At 35.4% G+C, this 27,092-nt stretch overlaps 1 protein-coding gene across 11 annotated transcripts in view; it reads left to right on the top strand.

Moving 5' to 3' along the window:
- The first annotated feature begins 1,734 nt into the window (after positions 1 to 1,734).
- The window catches only part of LOC125052210 (E3 ubiquitin-protein ligase Ufd4), a 33,912-nt gene continuing 8,554 nt past the window's right edge, over positions 1,735 to 27,092 (top strand). Inside the window, exons 1-35 of one of the 11 annotated variants that reach the window (XM_047652880.1) lie at positions 1,735 to 1,914; positions 2,681 to 2,705; positions 2,786 to 2,925; positions 3,320 to 3,435; positions 3,669 to 3,787; positions 4,046 to 4,185; positions 4,667 to 4,842; positions 5,303 to 5,433; positions 5,506 to 5,639; positions 6,638 to 6,906; positions 8,321 to 8,497; positions 8,998 to 9,133; positions 9,637 to 9,820; positions 10,561 to 10,735; positions 11,273 to 11,503; positions 11,952 to 12,084; positions 12,730 to 12,860; positions 15,053 to 15,165; positions 15,555 to 15,684; positions 15,910 to 16,050; positions 16,525 to 16,717; positions 17,360 to 17,573; positions 17,880 to 18,179; positions 18,863 to 19,060; positions 21,012 to 21,253; positions 21,544 to 21,697; positions 21,967 to 22,105; positions 22,552 to 22,721; positions 23,042 to 23,188; positions 24,203 to 24,304; positions 24,641 to 24,753; positions 24,862 to 24,997; positions 25,585 to 25,725; positions 26,019 to 26,202; positions 26,707 to 26,956. In XM_047652880.1, coding sequence (XP_047508836.1) covers positions 2,786 to 2,925; positions 3,320 to 3,435; positions 3,669 to 3,787; positions 4,046 to 4,185; positions 4,667 to 4,842; positions 5,303 to 5,433; positions 5,506 to 5,639; positions 6,638 to 6,906; positions 8,321 to 8,497; positions 8,998 to 9,133; positions 9,637 to 9,820; positions 10,561 to 10,735; positions 11,273 to 11,503; positions 11,952 to 12,084; positions 12,730 to 12,860; positions 15,053 to 15,165; positions 15,555 to 15,684; positions 15,910 to 16,050; positions 16,525 to 16,717; positions 17,360 to 17,573; positions 17,880 to 18,179; positions 18,863 to 19,060; positions 21,012 to 21,253; positions 21,544 to 21,697; positions 21,967 to 22,105; positions 22,552 to 22,721; positions 23,042 to 23,188; positions 24,203 to 24,304; positions 24,641 to 24,753; positions 24,862 to 24,997; positions 25,585 to 25,725; positions 26,019 to 26,202; positions 26,707 to 26,956 — 5,459 coding nt within the window. In that variant the 5' untranslated portion in view covers positions 1,735 to 1,914; positions 2,681 to 2,705. Of the gene's footprint in view, positions 1,919 to 2,680; positions 2,706 to 2,785; positions 2,926 to 3,319; positions 3,436 to 3,668; positions 3,788 to 4,045; positions 4,186 to 4,666; positions 4,843 to 5,302; positions 5,434 to 5,505; positions 5,640 to 6,637; positions 6,907 to 8,320; positions 8,498 to 8,997; positions 9,134 to 9,636; positions 9,821 to 10,560; positions 10,736 to 11,272; positions 11,504 to 11,951; positions 12,085 to 12,729; positions 12,861 to 15,052; positions 15,166 to 15,554; positions 15,685 to 15,909; positions 16,051 to 16,524; positions 16,718 to 17,359; positions 17,574 to 17,879; positions 18,180 to 18,862; positions 19,061 to 21,011; positions 21,254 to 21,543; positions 21,698 to 21,966; positions 22,106 to 22,551; positions 22,722 to 23,041; positions 23,189 to 24,202; positions 24,305 to 24,640; positions 24,754 to 24,861; positions 24,998 to 25,584; positions 25,726 to 26,012; positions 26,203 to 26,706; positions 26,957 to 27,092 lie in introns of all 11 variants that reach the window. The other 10 variants (XM_047652879.1, XM_047652886.1, XM_047652883.1 and 7 more) reach the window with 10 other exon arrangements.

Here is a 27,092-nt window from a genome sequence, read left to right as displayed (position 1 = left end):
TTTATAAATTCTACTACTACTATTAAGATATATCCTGAAGTTAGCAATATTAGGAGGCGTATATTTGTTTTTAATATATTAACGGGGAAACTCTCATCTGATGTTAAGTGCTACAGCCGCCCATGGACACTTACACTGCCAGTAGGCTCACAAGTGCATAGTCAGTCTTTTAAGAATATTTTATATAACTAAACTCTGGTCTCTGATTTACATTCCGTAGAATTCTGACATTTCATAAGTGTTGCTACTAAAAAAGTTCTCCACCGAAAAAGGGACAAATTTGACCCATTTGAGGGCATAAAAATTAAATGCTACTTATTTTTTACCTACAAAAAAGTAAATCTAAATATTTACTTACTTATGTATAGAATCTTATTTTAAATTAAAAAATGTGCCCGGCAAAAAAGGTTTGTAATCTCTGACATGTTAAAAAATTATAGCTGACAGAATTCTACGGAATTAAAAATCAGATTACAGATTACAGATTACTCAATTCCAAGATAAATTAAAAAAAATATACCGTATTTTATTTGAATTAGGACCTAAACACCATTTAACAGATCCTGTAGATATAGGGTATACGTTTTCGGAAGTAGTGTATGTGGTTGCTAATTTGTTCATCTTGCATAAAATGAAAAAATAGGCGAAAAATACACACACCCAAAACAAATTCATTCGTCTTAATCAAGTTTGACAGAGGACGACTATTGACTAGACCGGTGACAACTCTATGGTTTAATAGTGTGGTCTATCGCAGCATCGATTCGAGATCGATAAAATTTTGTTTATTTAAAATTTTCATGGCTTAAGCATCACATGAGAAAAATGTAAAAAAAGTAACCAGTATCAAATTAAAACAGATTAATTTAATATACAGGTAAAAAATAAATAATATTTAACTACATATTTTTGTAGAATATTTAACGGCAGATGTGACCTACTATCAGCAGAGTAACATTCGGGCTTCTACATTACATGCTCGAACTTAGTTCAAGGAATAATAAGAATAACTAAATAAACGCCCCGACGATAAATCATATTTAAAAATAAAAAAGGGTGCGTGTACTTATGTACGCGCATAAGAAGTTATACTTCTTTGGCATTATTAAAAATAGTTTTTGATTGCATGCAAATAATTAATTACAATTAAATAATCAAAGACTGGAAAAGGAGTAATTATAGTCAATAAAGTTCAGTTTACATTTGAAAAATTAAATAATTAATTATTATTAATCTCTTACATTAAGTGTAACATAAATTCTATTATTATTCGAAAGTTGTTTTTAAATTATGTCCAATGCCGTTGCATCTTCCGTGGGCAACTTCATTCTGTTAATTTTGTGTCACGGTGCGCGCGCATCGTATAATTTCACTCTCATCAATTTTTCATAACGCTCCTAAAGAAGTATAACTTCAAAAAAATATTGTAGTGTAATACGATTCCACGATTTTCCAAAATTGGAAATATTATTTCTACGCATATTTTTTGATATCGAGAAACTTTATTCGTCAAATTTAACTTTATTTTCAAATCAATAATAGGTGCAGTTTTTGTCATACTAAAATTACAACAAAAGTACATGAAATAATTGTTTTTAAAAGTAAAAATTTGTCCTTAAATTCTAAATCTAAATAATATATTTTTGTTTTACGCATTATTCGATTGTAAAAACGATTATGAATTACTTACCGGTTCGAGGTATTGTATCAACTATCACGGGACATCACTACCTACAATGATGGCGAGCACTGAGGAGGTTGATGTATGACAGATGATGTTGTGAAAATCGTAGAAAAAGATGTTTCTCATGTAATTATTGAATTGTGTTGAAGTGAAAGTCGCATTAAACGCAAGAAAAATATTCCTATTAAAATCTTATTTTGAATTGATTTATCAGTAATGATCTAATAAAGGTAAGTGTATTGACATTGATCATTTTCATTGTTCTACTTTGTCACGTTTTAATTATTATGGAATATTGGATATTTATTTTGTATATAAAAACATAACATGTGCATTACATCGCTGTTTCATACTTCCGTGGTTGTAAAATCGACAATCATTAGTCTTACTTATCTGATGCATTTGTGAAAGAGAAAGGGTCATTCTATTCGAAATTAACCCACTTAATATGCAATAATTGCTCTGAATCATACATGAAACCTTTTATTTTTATTACCTTTAATAAAAAATCGTGATTTTTTAGTACCTACATAGAATTACATTTCTGCAAGAAATTATGATCCTAAAGTGAAAATGTAGTTTTTATTTCCAATAAGTTTTAGTTTTATATAATATAAATAAAACATAGAAATAGTCCATATAATTATTCCGTATATTTGACACTATTTACTGTAACTAATGAAGTGAACATAAAAATTTATAAGCCCATATTCTAGATCTTTTAATCATATGTTGTAGTTATATATAGATATATGTTAAATAACTTTATTGACTCAATTTTTTTTTATACTTATGAATTTTAGGGAAAGTCAAAGTTAAGACTTATTGCTTAGTATGACTCATATTTCAAAAATGTACTGGATTTGTGTATGTCAGGCTTACATAGTGCAATATCTTTACTTTGAATCTAAGCCTTAGTTACAGAATTTGTCACTTGTGTTATTCTAAATATCAATAACTAGAATTGAATTATAAATATAATTTGTTTTATTTTAGCAGCAAGGAATAAACTCCACCCAAGGTATTATTTCATATATTTTTATGTCATATTTAAACTAGTTGTATTGATTAATAATAAAATTTCTTGTTGGTTCTATTAAGATGGCCGAGGTGGATCCTGAGACCTTGCTGGAGTGGCTTTTGACAGGCCAGGGTGATGAGCGCGATATGCAGCTTATTGCTTTGGAGCAGCTTTGTATGCTCTTGCTTATGTCAGATAATGTTGACCGGTGCTTTGAAAGGTAATTTTATACTTATTATAATAAATAAACAACAATTTTTTTTAAATGATCTTAATATACAATACTAAATATATGCTGTATTGATGTGTTACTGTGTACTTAACACTAGTGTTAGCAAAAATACAAATATTTTTCCTTAACAATCAATAAATTATGACATTTATATATATTTTCTTATTGATTATGCCATTTTTGTCAGTACTCAAGGTTTGTTTAGCTATGCAAATCTGATAATGGTATGTTGGCATGTTGTCACAGTTATGTAAAAATGCCATTGTTGATTTTGAATGACATTGTTTTTATATAGAGTTTTGTATTGAATCTCTGGGAAGTTATTTTGCCTCCATGATCATAAAGACTGTAACACTATTACTATATTATATCTGGATTACAGCTGCCCTCCACGAACCTTCTTACCGGCTTTGTGTAAAATATTTCTTGATGAATATGCACCAGATAATGTATTAGAAGTGACAGCTAGAGCAATCACCTACTATTTGGATGTATCAGGTCAGTTACCTATAGTTAATCGGTTTATTCATTGTTGATATGAGATGTTTATGTTATATTAATTTTGTGTTATCAATTTTCAATAAGTATGTATTTAATGACTGGTGGATGTACGATCTATTAAGAACCAAAGGGTTTCTTAATTATTGTCCATTTGCAACTGATATGATACTTAATCAATATTTTACATTATGCACTAATGGAAATTATACCTAAGAATTTATATTTTTTAGCTGAATGTACCAGAAGAATTGTAGCTATTGAAGGAGCAGTAAAAGCTATTTGCAGCAGACTTTTGACTGTGGATACTAACAATAGGACTAGCAAAGACCTTGCTGAACAATGCATCAAGGTTAGTGAAGTCTTTTTTATGCAAGTGCAACTGAAAGCTGTCATTTACCTATTAATTATATGCTGTTTCCTGTTGACATAATATTAATCCATAAATGCAATAGGAAAATGTAGACTACAAAGTTTTACTTTACAATAAGTTTTTACTTTTCAAAATTATATGAAAGCAAGGATGGGGCCCTCTTTTCAGCCCATTTCTTTATATGAAGGCAAAGTTTCTTGATAACACAGTTTTTTTTGAGTTATATGACGTTTGCAGGTTTTGGAGTTAGTATGTACCCGAGAACCAGGTGCAGTCTGGGAAGGTGGTGGTTTACCAGCTGTTCTACATTTTATTACTCATCACGGAACTTCTGTGCACAAAGACACATTGCATTCAGCTATGGCTGTTGTTTCAAGGTAATATTTAATAAGGTCATTCACAATGGTTAGGCTAAAACAACATGTAGTTATTATTTTACCTATAATATGACACCTGGTGAATTATATTTTATAAAATACTAGCCGTTTCGCGCCCGCTTTCCTGGACGAATTAAAATAAATTTTATGTTTCATTATTTTATTTTTTTTCATATTTTTATTATTCTTCTTTTTAACTTCCCGCTAAGAAAATTGAAATATTTCGAAAATCGAGTTTTTAACAGATGTTGACGTTTAGAGGTTCTAGGAAGCCTCCCCGAATGTTTCCGCGGTGAAGTCCGTATGGATAAATTTTCATAAAAGTAAAACAGTAATAAAATATAGCCATAAACCATCTAGGAAAAATTTCGCATCGAATGGTGGTAGTTTCATGTCGATACGATCAGTGGTTTAGGCGTGATTGAGCCTCAAACGAAGACCATTTTCATTATATATATATAGATTAAACTATTGTATTCAGAGTCTGCGGTAAGATGGAACCCGGTGATGCCCGTGTGGGCGATGCAGTGAGTTCCCTGTCCTCCCTACTACGTCACAGCGATACACGTGTCGCCGATGCGGCCTTACGGTGCTTTGCGTCACTTGCGGACCGATTTGCGAGAGCTCACGCCGACCCTGCACCGCTAGCCGAACATGGTACGGGGTTATTTTCATACGAACACATCACGCATATAAATAATAGTTTATTAGCAATTAATTAGAACATTTGTATTGAGGTTTTTAGGTCATTGTTAAACGATTAAATGGATAAGATGTTATCGAATACATATTTTTTAGAATGCGCCCTTAATAATCTTTCGATTTATAACATAGTATTAGGTGACCTGAAGAAATTTCTACCTTTTTATTGAAGTTTATTAGCTATTGATGATTCATAAAATACAAAAATATATTACTAATACTAATTGCTACAAGCGTTGTATTAGTAAAGTTATGCCGTTAGTGTTTAAATATGGTCTTGAAGCCGAAGGACCTGGGTCAGATTTCTACAGAAAAATAATTGTCTCTTCTTGGTGGACACAGAGAGATGACCACCTACGTCTTCGTTAGGTTTCAAAACTTAGCCTTATTGTATGTGTTAATTTTTTATATTCAGGCTTGATTGAAGAGTTGGTACATCGTCTGGGTAGCACCGAGAATAGCGATGATAAATGTACAGTGCCATCTGTATCTACGACTGTCAGTCTTCTAACCACGCTGTGCCGCGGCTCTGAACAAATCACACATGTATGTATGACTTTTTCATCAGAATCATTAAGGGTATTTCATACAAATATCAATATGTTTTTTTCGTTTTAGGATTTAGTACGTCAAGACCTATGTTCGGCTATAGAAGCAGCTGTTCAGTCAGATGAACGCTGGAGTTTGGAGTGTATGCGTTTGGTTGATTTATTACTCGTACTGCTCTGCGAAGGGCGTCAAGCTATACAAACGTAAGTCGAATAAATATACTGAATGGTATGTTTTTTACATACAAAATTGAATTAATAGTACACTTGTATCCAATTGTGTATATAACTACATACTTTCAAACTTTGATTCAAAAAAGTGCACCAATATGGTTTAGGCTTAATATTAATGCTACTAATGTAAATTTAGGACAATATTCAAAAGTCAAAATCATTTAATCATATAGGTAACACAATGTACACTTATGAATGTAAAAAAAAGAAATATATATGAAATGCTTCTAATTTTACATTAACTGCCAGTTCTCAAATCAAAGGCGTAGAACGGAAGGGAAGAACTGGCAATAAACTCTCCGCCACTCTTTTTTATCGCCATGTTTTTTTTACACGACGTTTGTGATGAGCTGCAACCATTACACCATGTTCCACATGACATCTTAAGTAATTAATAATAATACAATAAATTCAAAACAAAGACTTGTCCTCTATCAGCAGGAGGTATGGTGAAATAGGAGCACGCACTTACATATTGTAACTAACATAATTATAACTGTTTGTTAATACATATTTAAAGCAAAAATAAATGATCAGTCTTTCTTGTTGCCCACAGCTTCCAATAATTTTGTCGCGTATTAACCTCTCAGCCATGTATATGTCACCGTAAAATTGTAAAAACCGTTAGATTGTAATCTATCTCGCGAGATTGTAAACTGTCGAAAGATTGTGAACCTCAACGAACTGCTTACAAATTAGCGTATTATTATTCGGTAGTTATATGAAATTGTTGGAAAGTAAAATTAATCTGTAATTTACCAAAGAAGTTTGAATGATAACTAAGTTAGTGTAGTACAATCTACCGAATACCGATAACCGATAACCGATAGATTACAATCTAACGGTGTTTACAATTTTACGTTAACATATATATATACAAAGTTGGCAAAATTAATTTTTTGGCACATAGCAGGATTACAATTCAATATGATATTCTTTTTAAATTAAATTTAACTTGACAATTACAGTGGGTTAAACCGTAACAGTTCAACTGCCGCAAGCAGTAGCTCCTCGGTAGTGGGGTCCTCAAATGTGTCTGCAAGTGGTGAGGGGGTGAGGGACAAGTCCCACCGGCAGCTGATCGATTGTATAAGGGGAAAGGACACCGATGCGCTCATGTCAGCTGTCAATACTGGCGCGGTGGATGTCAATTTTACCGATGACGTGGGACAGACTCTTCTTAACTGGGCGGCAGCGTTCGGGACGAGGGAGATGGTGGAGTTTCTATGTGAAAAAGGTATTTGGCTTTGAAAATTGTAAAGCTTTCGATTACCCTAACAAATCTTATTTTGAGAAATATATCTCCGAAAACTGTTAACTATAAAGTCAACTAAAAGGTGACATAAGGGAAGTATTACGTAACGAATTTTTTTCCTTCGTAAAACGTTACGATGCGGGGCGGCGATTGAATTACGCGTTATTGTTAATATTATTTTCGACTTTCCAGTACTTTACACCACATAATGGTAACTTTTAGCTATAGTCACGGATGGTCACGAAACGTTTTACTATTGGGTACAGAAAAACGCTACGACGCGTTACACGGGGGGAGGGGTCAATAATCTCCAAAAATTGCGTGACGTAATACTTGATCGCTCCCTAAGACACAGAACTTAAGAAGGTGCATCGCTAACCATGCAACTTCCTCACAATCGACTAGCCCGCAATATAGCAGCACACAACTCCCGAGCCCCCTCTTTGTATCGGATAAGTCGCATGGGTCCGCCAAGCATCCGCGAATATACAATGTAAATAAATACATTAATAGCAAATGGGTAGGAATATGACTAAGCAACAGAAAACAATAATAATAGTAAATATTTAACAATACAAGGTTGCTAAAACAAATCGCCGGAAGATCTCTGGAGTCTCTGGTCTCTCTGGAGTTGCTGAAAATGAGTCATTTTTCATCACAGTTTTATTGTAAAGCCGACATTCTGTTAACTGGACCATTAAACGATGAGTACAAACGTGAGACAGGCGTGTAAAATGAGTTGAACACCCATTGTTTTGTATTTAATAATATTTTACCATACCAAGATCAGACCGCCATCAAACTGTGATTGCCATCATTGTGTGGATCCAGCTTAATTGTCAAAGATGTAATTTGGTTGTGGTTTCACCTTAAACCGCATTTGATTAAATAATGTAAATATTAAATTTGCACGTATTACATTGGAAGTACTTACGTCTGAATAGCTTAACTACTATTTCGATTTAAAAATTTATTGTATTATGAGATTTCAGTTAGACTCTGTTTAACGAAAATTAGATTAGATTGACCTAATTAACTAGAGTTTATACAGGGCACAGTTTTCCAATAAACAGTTATATTTTTTGACAGTGTTAGCCTAATTGCAATCAGCGCGACTTGCTACCTGTATTGTCAATCGATGTACATATCTATTAAGCGCGCCATTAATACTTATTTCTCTTAAAGTGAGAAAAGCATCAAATTCAAATTCAAAAATTATTTATTCATATAGGTAACAAAATTTACACTTATGAACGTCAAAACATATGACAAAACATATTTTAATTAGTTTTCAAATCAAGGGCGTAGAACGGAAAAGAAGAACAGGCAATAAACTCTCCGCCACTCTTTCATATCACGTGCAATGTCTAAAAATCTAACTCTGTATTTTCTTCAGGGGCGGACGTAAACCGCGGCCAACGAAGCTCTTCTCTCCACTACGCAGCATGCTTTGGTCGACCTGCTATTGCCAAAGTCCTCCTTCGTTATGGAGCCAACGCCGACCTTAGAGATGAAGATGGAAAAACGCCGCTCGACAAAGCGAGGGAAAGGCACGATCAAGGTAAACGGACCGGTCAGTTTTGCATTTTCATTATCACTTATCCTCTAACCCTATAAAATCGTACCACGAACTCACCTTGCCCTATATCATTTATCTGAGTTCAATAATATGTTAATGTAAGTCCAAATTGCATATATACTTGTTTTTGTGCGGTCTGTGGTCGTAAATTTAATACCGGTTGTACCACAATGGACATCTTCCTTCTATGTGCTAATTATGTATTTATATATATGTAACACTTGTTCGTACGGTGAGGTCAAAATGCGAGGAAACCTCTGATCTCCTACTTGCCCATCAATGAGCGATAATGAAAGAATGAGATGGAATCTGAGACTTAAAGAGGATGTTATTATTTTTAATAAAAAGTCACAGGCGCTAGTAAATATTCTTTTAAATAACAATGCAGACACCATACATTACTTTACACCTATTATGAATGGTAAGGTTCTTTACTTTTTGCTTTCATAGCTGAAATTTTGTAACATTTAAAAAATCTCCACTATTTTACACAGGTCATCGTGAAGTGGCAGCCATTTTGCAATGCCCCGGAGAATGGCTTGTTGTTAGCAATCAAGATTCGCCGGCTTCATCCAACGATGATGATTTCCCTGACACCGGTGATAGGGAAATGGCTGCAATTTATTTAGAGTAAGTTTTATTGCTTATCTTACAACCCAGCGCTTTACACGACGATTTAGTATTTATGACGTATATTGATAAATCAATTGCATATCGTGCGTGTGCTACCGTCTTTTGATTCTTGATCTTTAAAACCTTAGAAACTTGGTCCAAGCGAAGATATAACATAGAAGATTAGATATAGAATAATCAAGAGCAGTGTTGGCCAAGTGGCTTCAGCGTGTGACTCACATCCCTGAGGTCGTAGGTTCGATCCCCGGCTGTGCACCAATGGACTTTCTATGTGCGCATTTAACATTTGCTCGAGCGGTGAAGGAAAACATGGTGAGGAAACCGACATGCCTTAGACCCAAAAAGTCGACGGCCTGTGTCAGGCACAGGAGGCTAATCACCTACTTGCCTAGTAGATTAAAAATGATCATGAAACAGATTCATAAATCTGAGGCCCAGGGTTAAGAGTGCCACTTATTTATTTTATAGAATAATCAAAGTTATTGTAAATTTATTTTCAGTCGTCTAGTACCAGTGTTCTGTTCGCGGTACATAGCAGCGGGCGGTGTAGGCGTAAAACGTGCGTGTTTATCGCTCGTACGCAAAATGGTGCACTACGCACCCTCACAACGTCTGCGTACGCTGTCCACGCCCCGAACTGCGTCGCTTCTGACGAGGCTTATAGCAAGAGTCCTCGATACACAGGTAAAATAGATTTTTTTTAATCAAACTTATTTACGAATTATAAATGCACTTTTATAACAAAAGTTCCTGAAAAAGTCAATTGAAATTAGAAAATCAGTGGTCTAATCGGTAAAGTCTGTTAAGAAAATAACATGAACTCATATACAGGTTAAATATAGAACTTATTAAAGATAAATTCATTTAGAATATGATAAGATTGTATAGTTCATAGCATGTATAGCCATCAGTAATTTCTATACAACTAGGAGGATCTCGATACCGGACGTCGAGCACAGTCGCGGTATCTGCGCAGTCGCTATATCCGCCCGCCCGTGGTAAAGTTACGATGGTGTGAACGCTCCTTCCTCTTATTGTTTTAATATCCCTCGCACGGGTTAACTCCAAATATTTACTTGAAACAATAAATTCGTGTTAATTTGTTGTAAATAAATACGCTAGCTACCATTAACATATTTTTGTCATTCATGAATCATAACTAAAAAGTCGATGTATAAAGCAACACACCATCGAATTTTACCCGCATTCAGTGAATGTGCCCTTATCATTGAAATTCATTTTAGATAATAGGAAATACACAATTCTTAATATTAGTATTCTTTCCTCGCATGTTCCTCTACGCATTATGACGTTGTTATCAAACACTATACTACTGAAATAGTAGTATGAAATAGTAATTGAATTTCTTTCGACTCTTATTTTGCGCCACTGTTTATGGTTTTAAATATATTTCGTTTTCCTAGGATGATGATGACGGACATTTAACCGTGCTTGGTATAGCAGAAGAACTAATGATCAAAGCGGCCGATATTTACTTGGAGCAATTCGCAAGATTAGGCGTTTTCAGCAAAGTGGACGCGTTGGCTTCTGCCTATCCACTACCTGCCACAGACAACAATGCTACTGTGATAGCTGCAGGTTTGTTCTTAATAAATAATACACAAAGTAACTATATGAAAACTATTGAAATAACACATACATTTTGATACATATCATAATTAAAAGCGAAACATTGAAACATGGTTGTATACAGTCATAAACATAAAAATAAATGGAGGAATTGATTATATATGGTTTCGTTCCAGACGTAATTAAAGTATCTTTATGGAAGGCCTTGTACGCCAATTAAGAAAAATCAGTACCACAGACGCAGAAACCTAGGTTCTTAGATTACAAAGGGAGCGTTCAAGTATTACGTCACGCAATTTTTGGAGATTCTTGACCCCCCCCCCATAACGCGCCGTAACGTTTTTCTGTACCCAATAGTAAAACGTTTCGTGACCACCTACACCACCCGTTTATACCTAAAAGTTACGAAATAATATTAACAATACCGCGTAATTCTATCCCCGCCCCGCACCGTAACGTTTTACAAAAGGACCCCCTCCTCCCCAAAATTCGTTACGTAATACTTGAACGCTCCAAAAACTATACATATGTTTTTTATCGTTACAGGGCCATCAAGCGAACAACCCGGAGAAGACGCATGCAGCCTGGCAAATGGTACAGCATACTCTTGGGGCGAATGGTCGTTGTGCCGAGGACGGGACGCCCTCTACGTGTGGAGCGACGCGGCCGCCCTCGAGCTGAGTACGGGCTCTAACGGCTGGTTTCGTTTCCTGTTAGATGGGAAATTGGCTACCATGTACTCTAGCGGCAGTCCCGAACATCAGACTGATAATACTGGTACGTTCTTATTCTGATAATAAGCATATATTAGGTATTTGCAATGACACCATGCAATATGATTTGCTTGTGTGTTCATTTTCATTATATCTTATTATATTTCATTATATTCACTTAAGTTAGTTCGCATTCAGACCTGGTACTGGGCGCGACTCTTATCCCAATCTGATCTCACCGCATTTGTTTAATCCATCGCTCATTAAATAAATAATTATCCTTTAAATATCTTAATAATTTATCCCAAACCCGAACATTGGTCCTTCGAGCCGGATGGATACGAATTATAAATTAATGAAAGCATTCTTAAAGACGATTTAAAACTGTAAAGGTTAAAATCCAATCAATTAAAGCTAATTAAAGATATATTTTGTACAAATTGAAATTGTATTAGCTAATTCTGTGCCAGGTTTAAAAAATTATGTAAGTTTTATGAGTAATTTATTTTCAGAAAATCGTGGTGAATTTATAGACAAACTACAAAGGGCGCGTGCATCAGTGAAAACTTCGGTGCCCCAACCAATTCTATCTAAGCCAAGCAATACAAAGCTTATCCTTGGAAACTGGGTACTGTCTTGTAAAAAGTAAGTTAATATATTTAAAAATATTGATGTTTTAGTACAGTTACACTGAAACACAGTAAAATAAAAAATATAAACAGTACTAAATAGTAATAAACAGGTCTTATCATCTAACGTATCATCATAACTCGTAGAAGGAAGAACCCGTAATCTCACCTAAACATATATGTTTTATTTTTTTAAATTTGGACAAAACATGGTATAAATTGGCATATATACAAAAATATAAAAAGCGGTACCATCCCTAAAACATGTGGCGTATCCACATCAGCGAAATCAAGGAAATACAATAAACAGTGTTAATACAGACAACCATAAAATTATAAATTAAAAACTATAAAAGAATTAAACTATTTGAACCAAGATAAGAAATGTATGTTATATTGTATGACCTAGTTTTTAATGAACAATAATAATCCAGTGTTGTTACAAGCATGGGCTGTGGCTATTGGCATCTGTTTCATTAGTAATTTATCTTTGTTGGCAAGTAGCTGATCAGCCTGTGGTGTCTGCCACACGTCATCAATTAGGGCATAAAAATCCCACAGTTTTCGCGCACATAGTGCGCCAGCAGGGTTCTGCCGTTAGAGTGGCTCTTGACCCTGCTAAATCATTAATGAAATTAACTTGTCTCGTGGTTGTTTTCAGGGAGAAAGAACTTCACATACATAATACTGATGGGCAGCAGCAGACAACTATATTGCGAGAAGATTTACCTGGTTTTATTTTTGAGTCAAACAGAGGGACAAAGCACTCGTTCACTGCCGAAACATTTCTTGGTATGTAATGTAAAATCTATTCACTACTAACAACTACAATTTATAAATACGGGAATATTAAAATTTCCACTAAAAATATTTTGATTGTGAATAAAAAAAACTACTAACGAACTTTTTTTTTTTCAAACAATTTCATTTTACGTCTTGGTAGGTGAATTACCAAATATATCGTGACAATTAACCCATTTTATTAGGTAGGTACTTACATATAAAATTAGCGTTTTGTATGGAAGGAACAAAAAGTAGATGTTTTTTAAATAGAATATGTTTAATTAATTAAAGTATGTATCTAAAAATAATTGTATTAATCGTATTATTATTGTATTAATAATAAAATGTGAATTGGACATTTATCTATAATAAACTGACCAGCCCGTCATACTATCAATTTATGGAGTAACCATGTAAATTACATTGGTGATTAATTAACATTTAGGATATAACCTTTCTTATTTCATACAGTTTAATAAAAGGACAAAATAATAAATGTCACATTTCATTTTATGATAAAATTTAACTTTGTATGAATTGTTTTAAATAACTCAAACAGAAATATTAAACTGTTACGGACAACGAACAATATTATTTAGAAATCTGCCAGCCAAATGTTGTTCTAGGAAACGGTCGGTCCCGTTTACCAACGTTTTTAGGCTTTAGGGCAATAGCGCACTAGCGGCCAGCGAGATTGAACTGCGGCCCGTGGTTGGTCGCTGGCCGCTGCGGCCACTGAGATCTAATTTTCCTGTAGATAAACATCAGTTTGCGCGCACTAGCCGTGGCTGCCGTGACGTATTTTCTTAACAGTTCTTCAAACGAAGACTTGCTCATCCACAAATAATTAAAGAACTTGTCATCGTATTGCTTAAGGTCGTTGAAATATGTATGAAATAATACCTTTGTAATCCCTTTCGGTTTTGGCAGCGTTGCTTGGCCGCTACCCTTGCGGCCGGGTCGCACGTCATGGCCGCGTCAGGCCGCTAGTGCCCTATTGGGCTTAGTTTTAAGATATTATTTGTATACCTTTAGATAGATTTACGCAGCCGTGCCGGACGGACGTTAGTTATAAGCTTGCTTCGCTTTATAATTGTGTTTGACCATCACTATCGTTCGACCAATAAACGGAACATTTACAACTCCACTTCGAGTTTCATTTCGAGAGTAGCGTCGGTGGTTCAGATCGAGCCATCGTACGCTTTTTTTTATTTAATTTTTTAATTTTTTTAAATATTTTTTTTATATATAAATTTCCCAATATCCCCGACTCTTGTGGTGCGGGACCTTATTTTATACATATATTTTGTACAAACATATATACATACATTAAGAAATTTCCTAATATATATATCCATACATACAAATACATATATTACTACTATAATAATATATAATACTGGGCTAGTGGCCTGTCTCACCTCTGCTACGCTCTTGTTGCAGTGTGTAACACATCTCACTACCTTACTGCAAAAATCTTCCAGTTGCGATCTGAAGTTTCTTAATACATATATCCGGTAAATGCTCGGTTGTTACCTTTATATCGATTTGTTGCTCGAGATCGCACCTGGAGGCTCCAAATACAGGACATTCTATAATGAGATGTGTCACTGTCTGACTTGTTTGTGAGTCGCACGTACACGACTGACTTCAAGCCAAATCTGTGCAGGTATTCAGCAAACGCCCCATGTCCTGTTAAGATCTGCATTATTTGTGGGCTAGGTCTTTTTTGTCTAATAATTTTGTAGCCGTATATAACACTACTTATGAAGAATTTTGTTGCCATCGTAGGCTTATAAAACCTTAAAAAGTAGTACAACTAAAATATAATAAAAACCAATTCAAACCCACCTCACATAGATCTAATTAATAACATCTACTTTTTGATTTGTAGGATATTTAATTACATTATAAAAAGTAATAGTTATGAAAGCTAAAATAAAAGGCTTAATAAGTACCTCATTATTTATCAAACGAATGCCAAATCGTAAAATGACTCCTTCACGAGTGATTTTAGAGCGTAATTCGCTGTGAAGTTGGAAAAGTGAGTTACAGAATCGCAAGGCTGCTATAATTCAGTGCCTATTGTTATCTTTTTAAATACAAATAAATAAAACTAAAATCTCTCTCTATTTCGACATCGTTTAAGATTATTACATTACGAATTACGCAAAACATTTTTTTATTGTAAATTATTTTAGGTCCCGACCTAGCAAGTGGGTGGGCTGATCGTCGGCCGGCTGTGACAAGTAACGGTAATGCGGCTCAAGGGCGTAGCCGACTCTCCGCTAAAACTGAGGCACAGAAGGCTCAGGTATGTTATAACATCAAACAAGAAAAAAATACTAACTCAAAATAACCTTTATGATTAGTGGTCAAGAAACATGAAATCTACATAATCCAAGAGCCCATATAGAGTAAAAAGAGTATATACATATAGCATTATCGTATCGATGTTTTTATTAGGTTTATAAATTTATTCTTTTCAAATACACACAACTCTTTAGTATATTTTTACTTAATTTTATGTTCTGCCTTGATCAATCTAAAACCTTTAATGTACTTTACATTGTTATCCTTCCAAACTCACTGTTGACATCAAAGTGGTCACTACAGAAAGCCTACTTGTGTATTCGAAAGAAAAAAATAAATAATAATATTAATCTTTGTGAAAAATGTATTATTTAATATATTTATTATTAGGTTGGCGAGCGAGCACGTGCGTTGTACTCCCGTCACTTAGCGAGCGCCGCGTGCAGACAACCACGTGCGCCTGTTGCTAGACTACGAGCCTTACTGGCAATGCTTTATAAAATCTCCACGGATGCTGCTGGTACTAAGTTTTTTTAAGTTATTAGTGTTGCTATTATTTTTGTTACAAAAAGGATGAATTAATAAATTTAAAGAATAAAACGCCGCCGTGGCTTTAAGTGAATAACCAAGAGGTCCTTCTGTTTGATTTTGAATGAAATGACTTTAAAAATATCAATGAAGAAGGGACTGAAATTTGTTCTTGTCATGACTATGGATAGTTTAAATTCATGTTTTACTACTTTAGGTGATTGGAAGAAGGAGTTGAAAGAAACACTGAACCATCTGACAGAGTTGTTATCTGGCGAAGAGCTGCTGTCCGCTTACGAATTGGAATCTTCAGGCTTGGCTCCTGCACTTTTGCAGGTTCTTTCTCCACAACCCAGTGGTGAGTGGAATTAAGATACTTTAACTCAATCAACATTTTCCCTAATAAAATATTAACCGGATAGGAGGTTGTACATCTATGTGTAATATTCGGCGAATTTAGCGGCCTCAGCTTGAAGCTTAAGACGAAACTATACCTTTGTATATTATTTAGTTTTATGCTAGTGATTCAGAAATTATACTTATGACTCCTGTTTTTTAAAATCAATTTTTTTTACGTTTGTGACAGAGAATTAGCGCCGAGTCTCGGTTCTCAATCTTACCCTTAGACAGTTACTATCATATTGTATTTGTTGTGTTTGGGTAAAAAATTACCCTCTGAAATATATAATATATCCTTACAAATTTCAAGTCAGAACCGATATATTATATACATTAAAATTACTTTATCATCTTGTTATGTCAATCTTTGATTTTTAAAGTATTTTTTAATTTAAATAAGTGATCACATGCTCTTTCTTTTTTTCTGCTTCAGATGGACCAAATCAGCTATCTGAGCGCGAGCGCATTATTCGCGAGTGGTTAAAGGAAGGAGAAACTGGCGCCACGGTCGCGTCGCGGCTTGTCGCGGTGCTAGAGAGTGTGGAACGACTTCCCGTGCTTGCGCCTGTACTGGATGCACCAACAACACACCCTTCTGCTTTACATCATCTTACTAAGCGTATTAGGTACGTTGAAATCGCTGGCCGTGTTCACATATTTAGGGACGGCATTGTTTGAATATTTTTATGTTTGTCTATTTGTTTGGTTAATCATGTGTTTGTCCTAATTTTGTGGTCCAAATAATATATATATGCATTGATAGGTACGTTCAAATAATTATGCATAAAAGTGTTATTACAAAATGTTTAATCTTATATATAAAATTCTCGTGTCACAATGTTAGCTACCATACTCCTCCGAAACGGCTCAACCGATTTTTATCAAATTTTGTATGCATATTCAGTAGGTCTGAGAATTGGCTACTATCTATTTTTCATACCCCTAAGTGATAATGGTAGTCCCACCCCTAACATTTTATTTTTCGGACGAAATTTTAATTTTTAAAAAATACATACAACCCTAAATTTTCACCCCTCTACGACGAACCCCTATTTTTTATTATAGTAGATAGTTATTTATATTGAACTAAAAAATGTTTTCTAGATATAATGTAGGTACATGGCAAAACAACGATTGCCGGGTCAGCTAGTAGAACTATAATAATACCCAGTTGCAGCTTTTACAAAATAAATACATTATTCTTCGCTGTACTTTTAAAGCCAGGATTTCTAGTCTACTAGAGCCTTAATTATCAAATGAAATTTCAGGCTTCGCGTGGAACGTGCAAATGACGATACTAGCGAAGACACGACGTCAAATAACGGCAACCGCAATCTTAGAGTCGAGGCTTTAACGACTATTAGACAATTGGAGCGTTTCCTCGCTAAATCTGTCGCGCGTCAGTGGTACGATATGGAGCGATCTACATACAATTTTGTTCAGAGAATAAAGTCGGAAGCCCCAATTAACTTCACGTATGACGTAAGTATAGGAAATAATATAAAAAAATAAAAATAAAACAATAGTAGGAAACCACGGCTAATGTATTCACTTAGTTAATAACAATTTTAATTATTATTATTTTATTCATATTACCCATTAAAGCCTATTTTATGTGAACATTTAAATAATTTACAATAATGTTGTATTAAGTATGTTAAATAACACGATTAAAACAATAATTAAGTTTACAATTTCATCTTTGTCTTTTATGATAGTTAAATAAATTTTGTAAAAAATCATTGTTTTGCCTCGGTACAATATATTAACACATTTTTGTATCCACAGCACGATTTCGATGATAACGGCATAATTTACTTCATCGGAAGCAACGGTGGTACTTGCGAATGGGTAAATCCAGGCGCACACGCGCTCGTCAGCGTTTGGTCATCGGATGGCCGACAATTACCTTATGGGAGAGCTGAAGATGTCCTCTCGAGATCACCAGAACCGTTGAATGTTCACACAAATGATGATAGACGTGCTTTCATAGCTCTAGACCTCGGCCTCAATGTTATCCCCACTGCGTATACGTTGAGACACGCACGCGGGTACGGGCGATCAGCACTAAGGAACTGGTTGTTCCAGGTTTGTGGAAGTCTATCTAATATATAACATTCTCGGGTCGTGGTGTTTGTTTTTAAACTCCTCCGAAACGGCTCAATTTTCTTCTCGATTCTCATGAAATTTTGTGTGCATATTGGGTAGGTCTGAGAATCGGACAACATCTATTTTTCATCCCCCTAAATGTTAAGGGTAGTCCACCCCAAATTTTTCTTTTTTAATTTTTAATTTATCAATTAAAAATACATACAACCCCTAATTTTCACCCCACTACGATCAACCCCTATTTTTTATTATAAATGATATACATGGCAAAATAATGTTTGCCGGATCAGCTAGTTTTAGGATAAAATCTTCTATAATAGGACAATTGAATTCAATTGTTGAACGTTTTTGCAGAGCATTTTGATGAAGCCGAAAATGCGATAGTAGAAAATTATTTTTCTGGCAAGATATATAGCGGTGTCACTTTTGTACTTTATTTTCCATAGAGTGATTTTGTTGCCAGTACTCTTCCATTCCACACCTTTAGGAACTTACAGTAACTGTTTTCTTGACGTCCAGTTTTATTTACCTATCTCCTTTGCTTATGTTTTTAAAACATATTTTATACTTAGATATCAATATATAAAATTTCATAAATCTATATATTTTGATCCTTATTTTAAGTAGATCTTTCGTAGTAATCATGTTGTAATCTGTGTCAGATGTCAGCGGATGGTGTGACGTGGACTACTTTAGTGACCCACACGGACGAACAGGCGTTGCAAGAGCCCGGAAGTACGGCAACTTGGCGCGTGCGTTGTGATATACCATACAGATATCTTCGCATACAACAGAATGGGAAGAATTCTTCAGGACAAAGTCACTATCTATCGCTGTCCGGACTCGAGGTCTACGGAAAGGTATGTAATAAGACTTATTTTTATCCTCTCTTAGGGGCCGTCTCCACAAGCGAGAGAATCGCGACGAGTCCGCGTTTTTATCGTCGGGTAATCTCCACGAACGAACGATTATTCCGCCAGCGTTTTTATCCTCTCTTAGGGGCCGTCTCCACAAGCGAGAGAATCGCGACGAGTCCGCGTTTTTATCGTCGGGTAATCTCCACGAACGAACGATTATTCCGCCAGCGTTTTTATCCTCTCTTAGGGGCCGTCTCCACAAGCGAGAGAATCGCGACGAGTCCGCGTTTTTATCGTCGGGTAATCTCCACGAACGAACGATTATTCCGCCAGCGTATCGTCGCGATTCGTAACGGAATCACAGCGTATCCGCAACGACTCGTAACGGAATCGCCGCGTTTCTTTGACAACACGTTGTGCTCTTATTGTGTTCAGTGTTCATTTAGAGTTCAGTGGTGCCAGACGAGACCGAAATAAGTAGTGTCTAAATCAGTCAATAAAATAATTATTTTTTAATACAGTTGCTCAAAAAGTGGCGTATTGCAGGGACGTATAGCGTTCGGGATGTGGGCTATTACACACTCGTGCTTTTTTTTTTACCATTTCCGAACTAGTGCGTTTTCTTTCCCAACTGTCAAAATAATGTCTATTAAAAAGAAAAAATGTTGAAGCTATTGCCATAATATTAAAAAAAAAAAAAAAAAAAAAGAAAAAACCAACCACGAAGTTTTTACTAAAAAAAAATCATAGAAATTTTTATGATTCATGCAAATATTTCTAAAAAGAAGCTACTGCTTTGTTTCAATATAAGATTTAATGATTTTATTCAATGAGTTAGGTTAGATTTCATTTCATCTCCTTAAATTTCATTTCATATCAATAAAAAATTGTACTGAAGACTTGGCTGTATGGGCATAGTTCCCTTTGCCTACCCAGAATGGGTGAAGAAAAAAAAAATCTGCTTATATTCTTTTACGGTTGGCGCCATTTTCCAAAAAAAAATTTTTGCGCGTTTTGTTGTTTGTTATATTATATATTAAATATACATGAAAAATCATACGAAATAAATAATAGTTTGTCTCAAACAGTAAATAAATATGCAACCTTAAAACTTCTCCAGTTAGTATAAAAAAACTGTACCAATGTATATGTGTACAATAATTTGTATAAGAAATAAATGATTAGTGAGTTGAGTTTATTGTTTTTTTATTATTTTATTAAATTGCATAATTTTTTCGCAACTGTATTAAAAATAGTCGTTCAGTACACGTGCGGAACCGTCATTGCAACTTGTTCCGACTGTCAACCCTCACCTTCGGCTGCGCCTCGGCTCGGGTAGACATTTGTCGAAACTCTTTGCAATGACAGGCTTTCCGCACTTGTAATGAAATATACTATACTATGGATGTATTGTTTTTATTGATGTATGGTCACGCACGTCGCGAGCTCTCTGCGAGAGCGCCACGTTCCGTGGCGAGTGCGCAACGTGCGCGCCACCAGTAGCGACAGGCTCGCAGCGATGTTATGACTTTTCGCGCGCACTCAACCACCCGTCGCATCGCCGCGTTAAGACCGCCGTGTGGAGACACGTTCTATGAGATTGTATAGAAATGGTAGGACGATTGTATCGTCGCGATTCTCTCGCTTGTGGAGACGGCCCCTTAAGCTATTGCTGTTACAATGATATATTATTAATTTTAATAAAAATCAAAAGCCATATTATAAAAATATCAAAATTATCATTAGGGCCCATTTCATGATTTTATTAGTGGTTTAATGACCGTAAAAAACTTTTCACTGATAATTTTTAAGATATGAACCTGATGAACCTGGATTTAAAATGTTTGAAAAATCAGTTTTTGTAGTACTCGAAACCTCTACGTAACTATTTAAATGTTATATAAAATATTTAACCTAATCTTATTATAGTAACAAATGATAATTTTCTCTTTAGGTAATAAGCGTTATCGACTCAGTACCTCGTCAAGTAGGCGGTCCCACGAGCGTGGCAGCTGTGACGTCAGCTAGCACGGGGAGCGGAAGTCGTACGCGTCGAATGTCACGAAATGCACGTGGCGTGTGCGTAGGCGCAAGAGTCGCTAGGGGGCCCGACTGGAAGTGGAGGGATCAAGATGGCGCCCAACCAGCAATGGGCACTGTCACATCTGACCTTCACAACGGATGGGTTGATGTTAGGTAGGAATTTAAAAACTTAGTAATGATGCAATCAATATTAAAATTTACATATTTAAGACACACTTCAAAATACAGATTTAAAAGTATAAAAGGCCGGTAACGCACTTGCGAACCTTGTGGTAGTGTGAGTGTCAATGGGCGGCGTTGTTAATTAACATCAGATGAACCTTCTGCCCGCTTGCCTCCACTAATCAAATGTTCTTTGTTGAACATTGTCCAACAATTACTACTACTATTGTATATTTAAATATACATAAATTGTTAATTTTTTGTTATTTTTCCCTTCAAAGGTGGGATCATGGTGGCCGTAACTCGTATCGTATGGGTGCGGACGGAAAGTTCGACTTGAAGTTAGTAGGAGGCTACGAACATAATACAAACGCACGTTCGCGAAAGAGTCACTCAACACCAAGTTTACCGGATGCTACTAATAATGATAACCAGGTATGACTTTTCTGTACTAATATTATCGAGGAAGGCTATTAAGTCAAGTGTTATTATTATTTATTATATTTTCACTAAAGTATTTCCGAACGAATATTCTTCATGAAAAAGGCGTACTAATTTTTAAAAGACGGGCATTTTGATCAAAACTTTAGCTCGTCTCCATATATGTGTTGAGACCTTTTTATGACCTTTTCATTGATTATTGTATTGTTTTATATTTGGATGACAAACAGAAAATTTATTAAAATATTATACAAATATTTCAGGTTTCTGTTGCGTCTACGGAGCAAGCATCGTCAGCTGATAACATATCAGGAGAGGAGATGGCAAGTAATATGACGCGACCGCGTATGCACGCTACGGATCTCTCAGCTATCAATAACTCCACGCACCATATTAATACTGGTAATTAATTATTAATACTTTCAAATATTAATAAAGAAAGATTCAGAATGTTTGCGCTAATTTTGACAACCCTTTGACATACTGGAGTAATGCTTAGCATACAATCTTAATCCTACCCCGAAACTGTCCCTTTAACTAGTTAACAAGAGAAATGACGACTCATTGGTCCAGTGGTTAGTACCCCTGACTGCGAATCCATGGGTCCCGGGTACGATCCCCGGCTGAGACGAACATCGATGTGATGAGCATTTGGTGTTGTGCTTAGGTCTTGGGTGTTTAAATATATGTATTTATATGTCTATCTATCTATAATATGTATGTATATCCGTACCCACAGTAATACAAGCTTCACCAGCTTAGCATGGGACTAGGTCAATTGGTGTGAATTACTAGGCCTATCTATGATAAATTGTCGCACACATTTTAAAGCTTCTGAACTTTGACAGATCTCGCCACAATCGTGGAATCGCTAACTTTGGGTGCGGAAGGTAACAATTGTATGGCAGATTTAGCGAACACTTCTTTAACGAATATGGAAATGGGGCCTACTAGTATTACTGATATAACCAAACCATACCCAGCCAAAGAACCGGTACCGGAATCTAACAGTCAGGAGGTGAGTTTGCTATATTGTTCGTTGTTAAATGTTGCTAGTACTAAACTGTCTAACGTGCTCGTAAGAATAGAAAAAGAATAGAAATTTTAACAGGTGCCTCGATAACTAATTTTATATGGGATGATTAGTGTTTAAGTAAACTTAAAATTTTCACACATTTATTATTGACGAACAGTTCGACAAAGAACTTTCTTAACACCGTTACTAAACACACGTTTGCTAATCGAATAACAAGCGGTAAGCTCGAAGTCCTAAACCGGATAAGGCTTGTAAATACTAGTAGTGGTTCGACCGCGGGCCCTATAAATAGTGTAGAGCAGTGTGTTACGAAGGAGGAGCGTCGCAGACGCAGTTCCGGTGAGGCTCAGCGGAACAGCGCCAACGCCTTGCTTTCGAGCGAGTTGATGGCCTTACCCGCCACCCTGTTGCACACGCTGCGTAATAATGCTAACAGACTGCACATACAGGTATATTTGCCCGCTTGTTCTGAGACACGTTCGCGTTCATACATACTAAAAGTAATATTTGAATATTTCATATCTAATATATAAAATTCTCGTGTCGCGGTGTTTGTAGTTAAACTCCTCCGAAACGGCTTGACCGATTCTCATGAAATTTTGTGTGCATATTGGGTATGTCTGAGAATCGGACAACATCTATTTTTCATCCCCCTAAATTTTTAGTTAACATTTTAATTTAGTTTTTATTATTTTTTTATGATACAGCATTAAAAAATACATACAACCCCTAATTTTCACCCCTCTACGATCAACCCCTATTTTTTATTATAAATGATATATGTACATGGCAAAACGACGTTTGTCAGGTCAGCTAGTTTATTTTATAAAATTTTACGATCAGTTCGACATAACCAAACTGTGTTTTGCGTGAGCTTAACGGTTAAGAAAATAAAATAAACATTGATGATGGGTTTAAATGGGCGCCTTTGTATTGGCGTATCAATGGTATATTCCTATTATTAAATAAAAATTCAAAAATAGATTATGAAGAGTCCATTGTTTAAAATCCACTAAAAGACAAGACAAATCTGCTATATAGCTTTGTCTTTAAGCGACCGCAATAACGTTATGGAGTTATAAAAAAAACAATTATAAATATTGAAACTAAATGCCGTAATAAATAAGCTTTAGAGAAGTACCCGTGAAGGTGGATGAACCAATTTATGATGGCGTTTTACGTTCGCGTATACATGCGTATACGTAATGACATAACGATTAAAGCGCATAAATATGATGTCTCAGAATATGAGGGAGGATATTTTTCAGTAGATACAGTCATTGATTTTGTAGTTAGTGTTATTATTGTTGATGAATTTATCTTGTATTTGTGTTTGTAGCATATATACGATTATTTTTATAAATTGTGTTGATTTTTTGTAGGTTGTGTATTATACGTTATTCTCATGAGCCACATTTATTGTATTATATATTAGGCTATATGCGTATTTTTTTTTATTTTAGTGCGAAGAAAACGAGAATAGCGATAGCCAATATGTGGAGCACAAAAATGATGGTCAAGGAAGCGGCACAATGAGTGCTAGTGAACCAGATTTGACACAACAGGTAATATAAAGCAATTATAAAGCTCCCTTAAAACAAAACTCTTATATACTATATAAGTAGTTTCCTAATCCTCGATGTTCATCGTATCACTGTATTTAGTTGATATCTAGCCCGAAGTCAGTGCAGTTATGTACTTTATTAAATTGGATCAAAAACTAAAATTTTAATTACTTCTATATATATCTATTACTTAATTGGCTTAAAAATCAATTTTAACTGCAAATATGCATTGTATTTTATCATAATTGTTTCACTATCAAATCACCAGAATGAAAAAAAAATAGAAATAGTTTTTTTGTGTTAATATATGTAATAAAAATTATGTGTGAATTGCAGGGTGCCGCTCGTTTGTTGGAATCCTTGGGTGTTGGACGAATGTCAAGTGCGTCCAGAAATAATTCCAACCAACAGAGATCGAACCGCAACAATCCCAGTAGCTTATTCCCTAGGTAAGTGGTTCTTAACAAAAAACATCTTTATCAAAACATACAGTTCAAGGGTGGTTTTATTAGAATATTTGAAATTTTATAGATTTTATAGACATTTTTATTTTGTAGTTTGGTACGTCTAGCGCTGTCCAGTAATTTCCCCGGCGGCCTACTTTCGGCCGCACAAAGCTATCCATCCCTTGCGCCGAACGCACAGAATGCGCTTACCTTATCACTTACTTCAACATCCAGCGAGAGTGAACAGGTACAACTATTGAGTATTTTTTTAAAAAGTAATTAAAGTGGTTTTTTTTTTAATTTTAAATTTGTTTTATCATCCATGAGGTCGTAGGTTCGATCCCGGCTGTGCACTAATGGACGTTTTTCAATGTACGCATTTAACATTCGCTCGAACGGTGAAGGAAAACATCGTGAGGAAACCGGCTTGCCTTAGATCCAAAAAGTGTCAGGCACAGGAGGCTGATCACCTACTTGCCTATAAGATTGGCAAATGATCACGAAACAATTACAGATATCTGAGGCCCAGACCTAAAAATGGTTGTAACGCCACTGATTTATTTATTTTATTTGTTTTATGGATATAGCGTTGTTATTATTGAGTTACTATAAACGTTATAAACAAACACTTCGGTATAATTCCCGATAAATAAGAGTCAATGCCCAGAAGTCGTTTTTACTTTTTTTCCTAGAAATAACACGTATTATCAATATTATTAAAAGTGTGTAAATAAAAATATACTTGTGGTAGACAGTATAAGCCGTGGGTGATTTTGGAGCCATACTTTTTTTTGTTTATATTTTACGAGTCACGAGAGATTGGTGGTATTTCAGGTGTCTCTAGAGGATTTCTTGGAGTCCTGTCGCGCGCCTGCCCTTCTGACAGAATTGGAAGACGATGATGATGGGGATGATGCTCTCGATAGCGACAAAGAAAACGAAACCACTTACCAAGACTTACCTAGAGTTACTTGCGTAAGTATTTTTGGAGAATATTTCAAAACGTCAAAAAAAATTTTTTTTAGTACTTTCACTCTAAAGTAAAACAAAAAATAATTTTAAATAATAGCGAACAGTGCATGCGTAGAAATTTATTTTCCTTTTGTTTTCGAATTTTTTTTTCTAATAATATTTTTTTTATTATATCAAAGCAGGATTAAGTTCTTTAGGCTTCCTTACTATTATTTCCTGGATTCTTATTATTTGTGTCGTATTATTTTATGTTCAAAATACAAGTTTAGTGTTTATCAAAGTAACAATAGTTGCAGGTGTCCCGTAATCTTTTATCTCTGATGGAAGAGGAAGCCCTAGAAGCTGTACAACGTGGTTCGAATCCTGTGTGGCGCGCACGCAAGCCCTGGGACGATGACTTCGTGCTTAAGCGACAGTTCTCAGCGCTCATACCCGCTTTTGATCCGAGACCTGGAAGGACAAACCTTAACCAGACTGTCGGTTAGTTGCCTTGAAAATTTTGCTATTTCTGCATAAGGGGCCGTTCATAAAATACGTTCGCATACAAAGGGTGGGGAGGAGTCTGGCTTAGTGTGACAATGGGGGAAGGGGGGTATACGGCAACGTGACGTTCGCCGTTTATTATTTTTTGACATGAGCGCTATCTGTGGCGCGACTCTAGCGGCGTTCCGTCACAACTAGTTTCTTTGTTTTTCCAATACTTGAGAGAGTCTTAGTTTTTGTGACGAAATATTTCTAGAGAGGGTCACAGAAAGTGTGACACAGCGTGACAATAGGGGGGGATGGGGTCAAAAAAGGCTGATTTTAGTGTGACGGATTTTATGAACGGCCCCTAAGCCGATTTGTAAACTCGTAACCTATTAAATACTAACTTATCACATAGTAAGCTTGTTTTAGTATTTTTGACATATAATAACTTTAAATTACCATTCTTTGATTGTTTGAGAATAACTGGACACTATAAAGTGTTATCTCTATCCATAGACCTCGACATACCCCTAAATGAAGACTCTGATGCGGAAGAGCCGACGGAGCCTTCAGCAAACAGAAGTGACGCAACAATTACGGAAAATTTGAATAATCCTGCAACGCGTCTGCCATCCCTTAAATTAACACTGACGTCTGGCGGTGTGTCGCTGCCTTTAGATAACCCGTCTTGGACACTCTATCGGGCAGTTTTAGCACTTAACGCTAAATTACCCGCACACGATACGCATAGAGATACAACGTATACGTAAGTTTAAATATTTTTCTGCTTTTCAAATAATAGTTAGCTTTTCCTTGTATAAACAGAGTTGGCAATAGTTTTTATAATCTATTATAAAGCAGCAATTTTAGCTCTTTTATAATAATTCAAGTCAATAAAAGTC

Source organism: Pieris napi, chromosome 9 (genome assembly GCF_905475465.1).
Source record: "Pieris napi chromosome 9, ilPieNapi1.2, whole genome shotgun sequence".
Classification (NCBI taxonomy): domain Eukaryota; kingdom Metazoa; phylum Arthropoda; class Insecta; order Lepidoptera; family Pieridae; genus Pieris; species Pieris napi.
The sequence above is the reverse complement of the archived record's forward strand: the minus strand, read 5'-3'. Positions and strand labels throughout refer to the sequence as shown.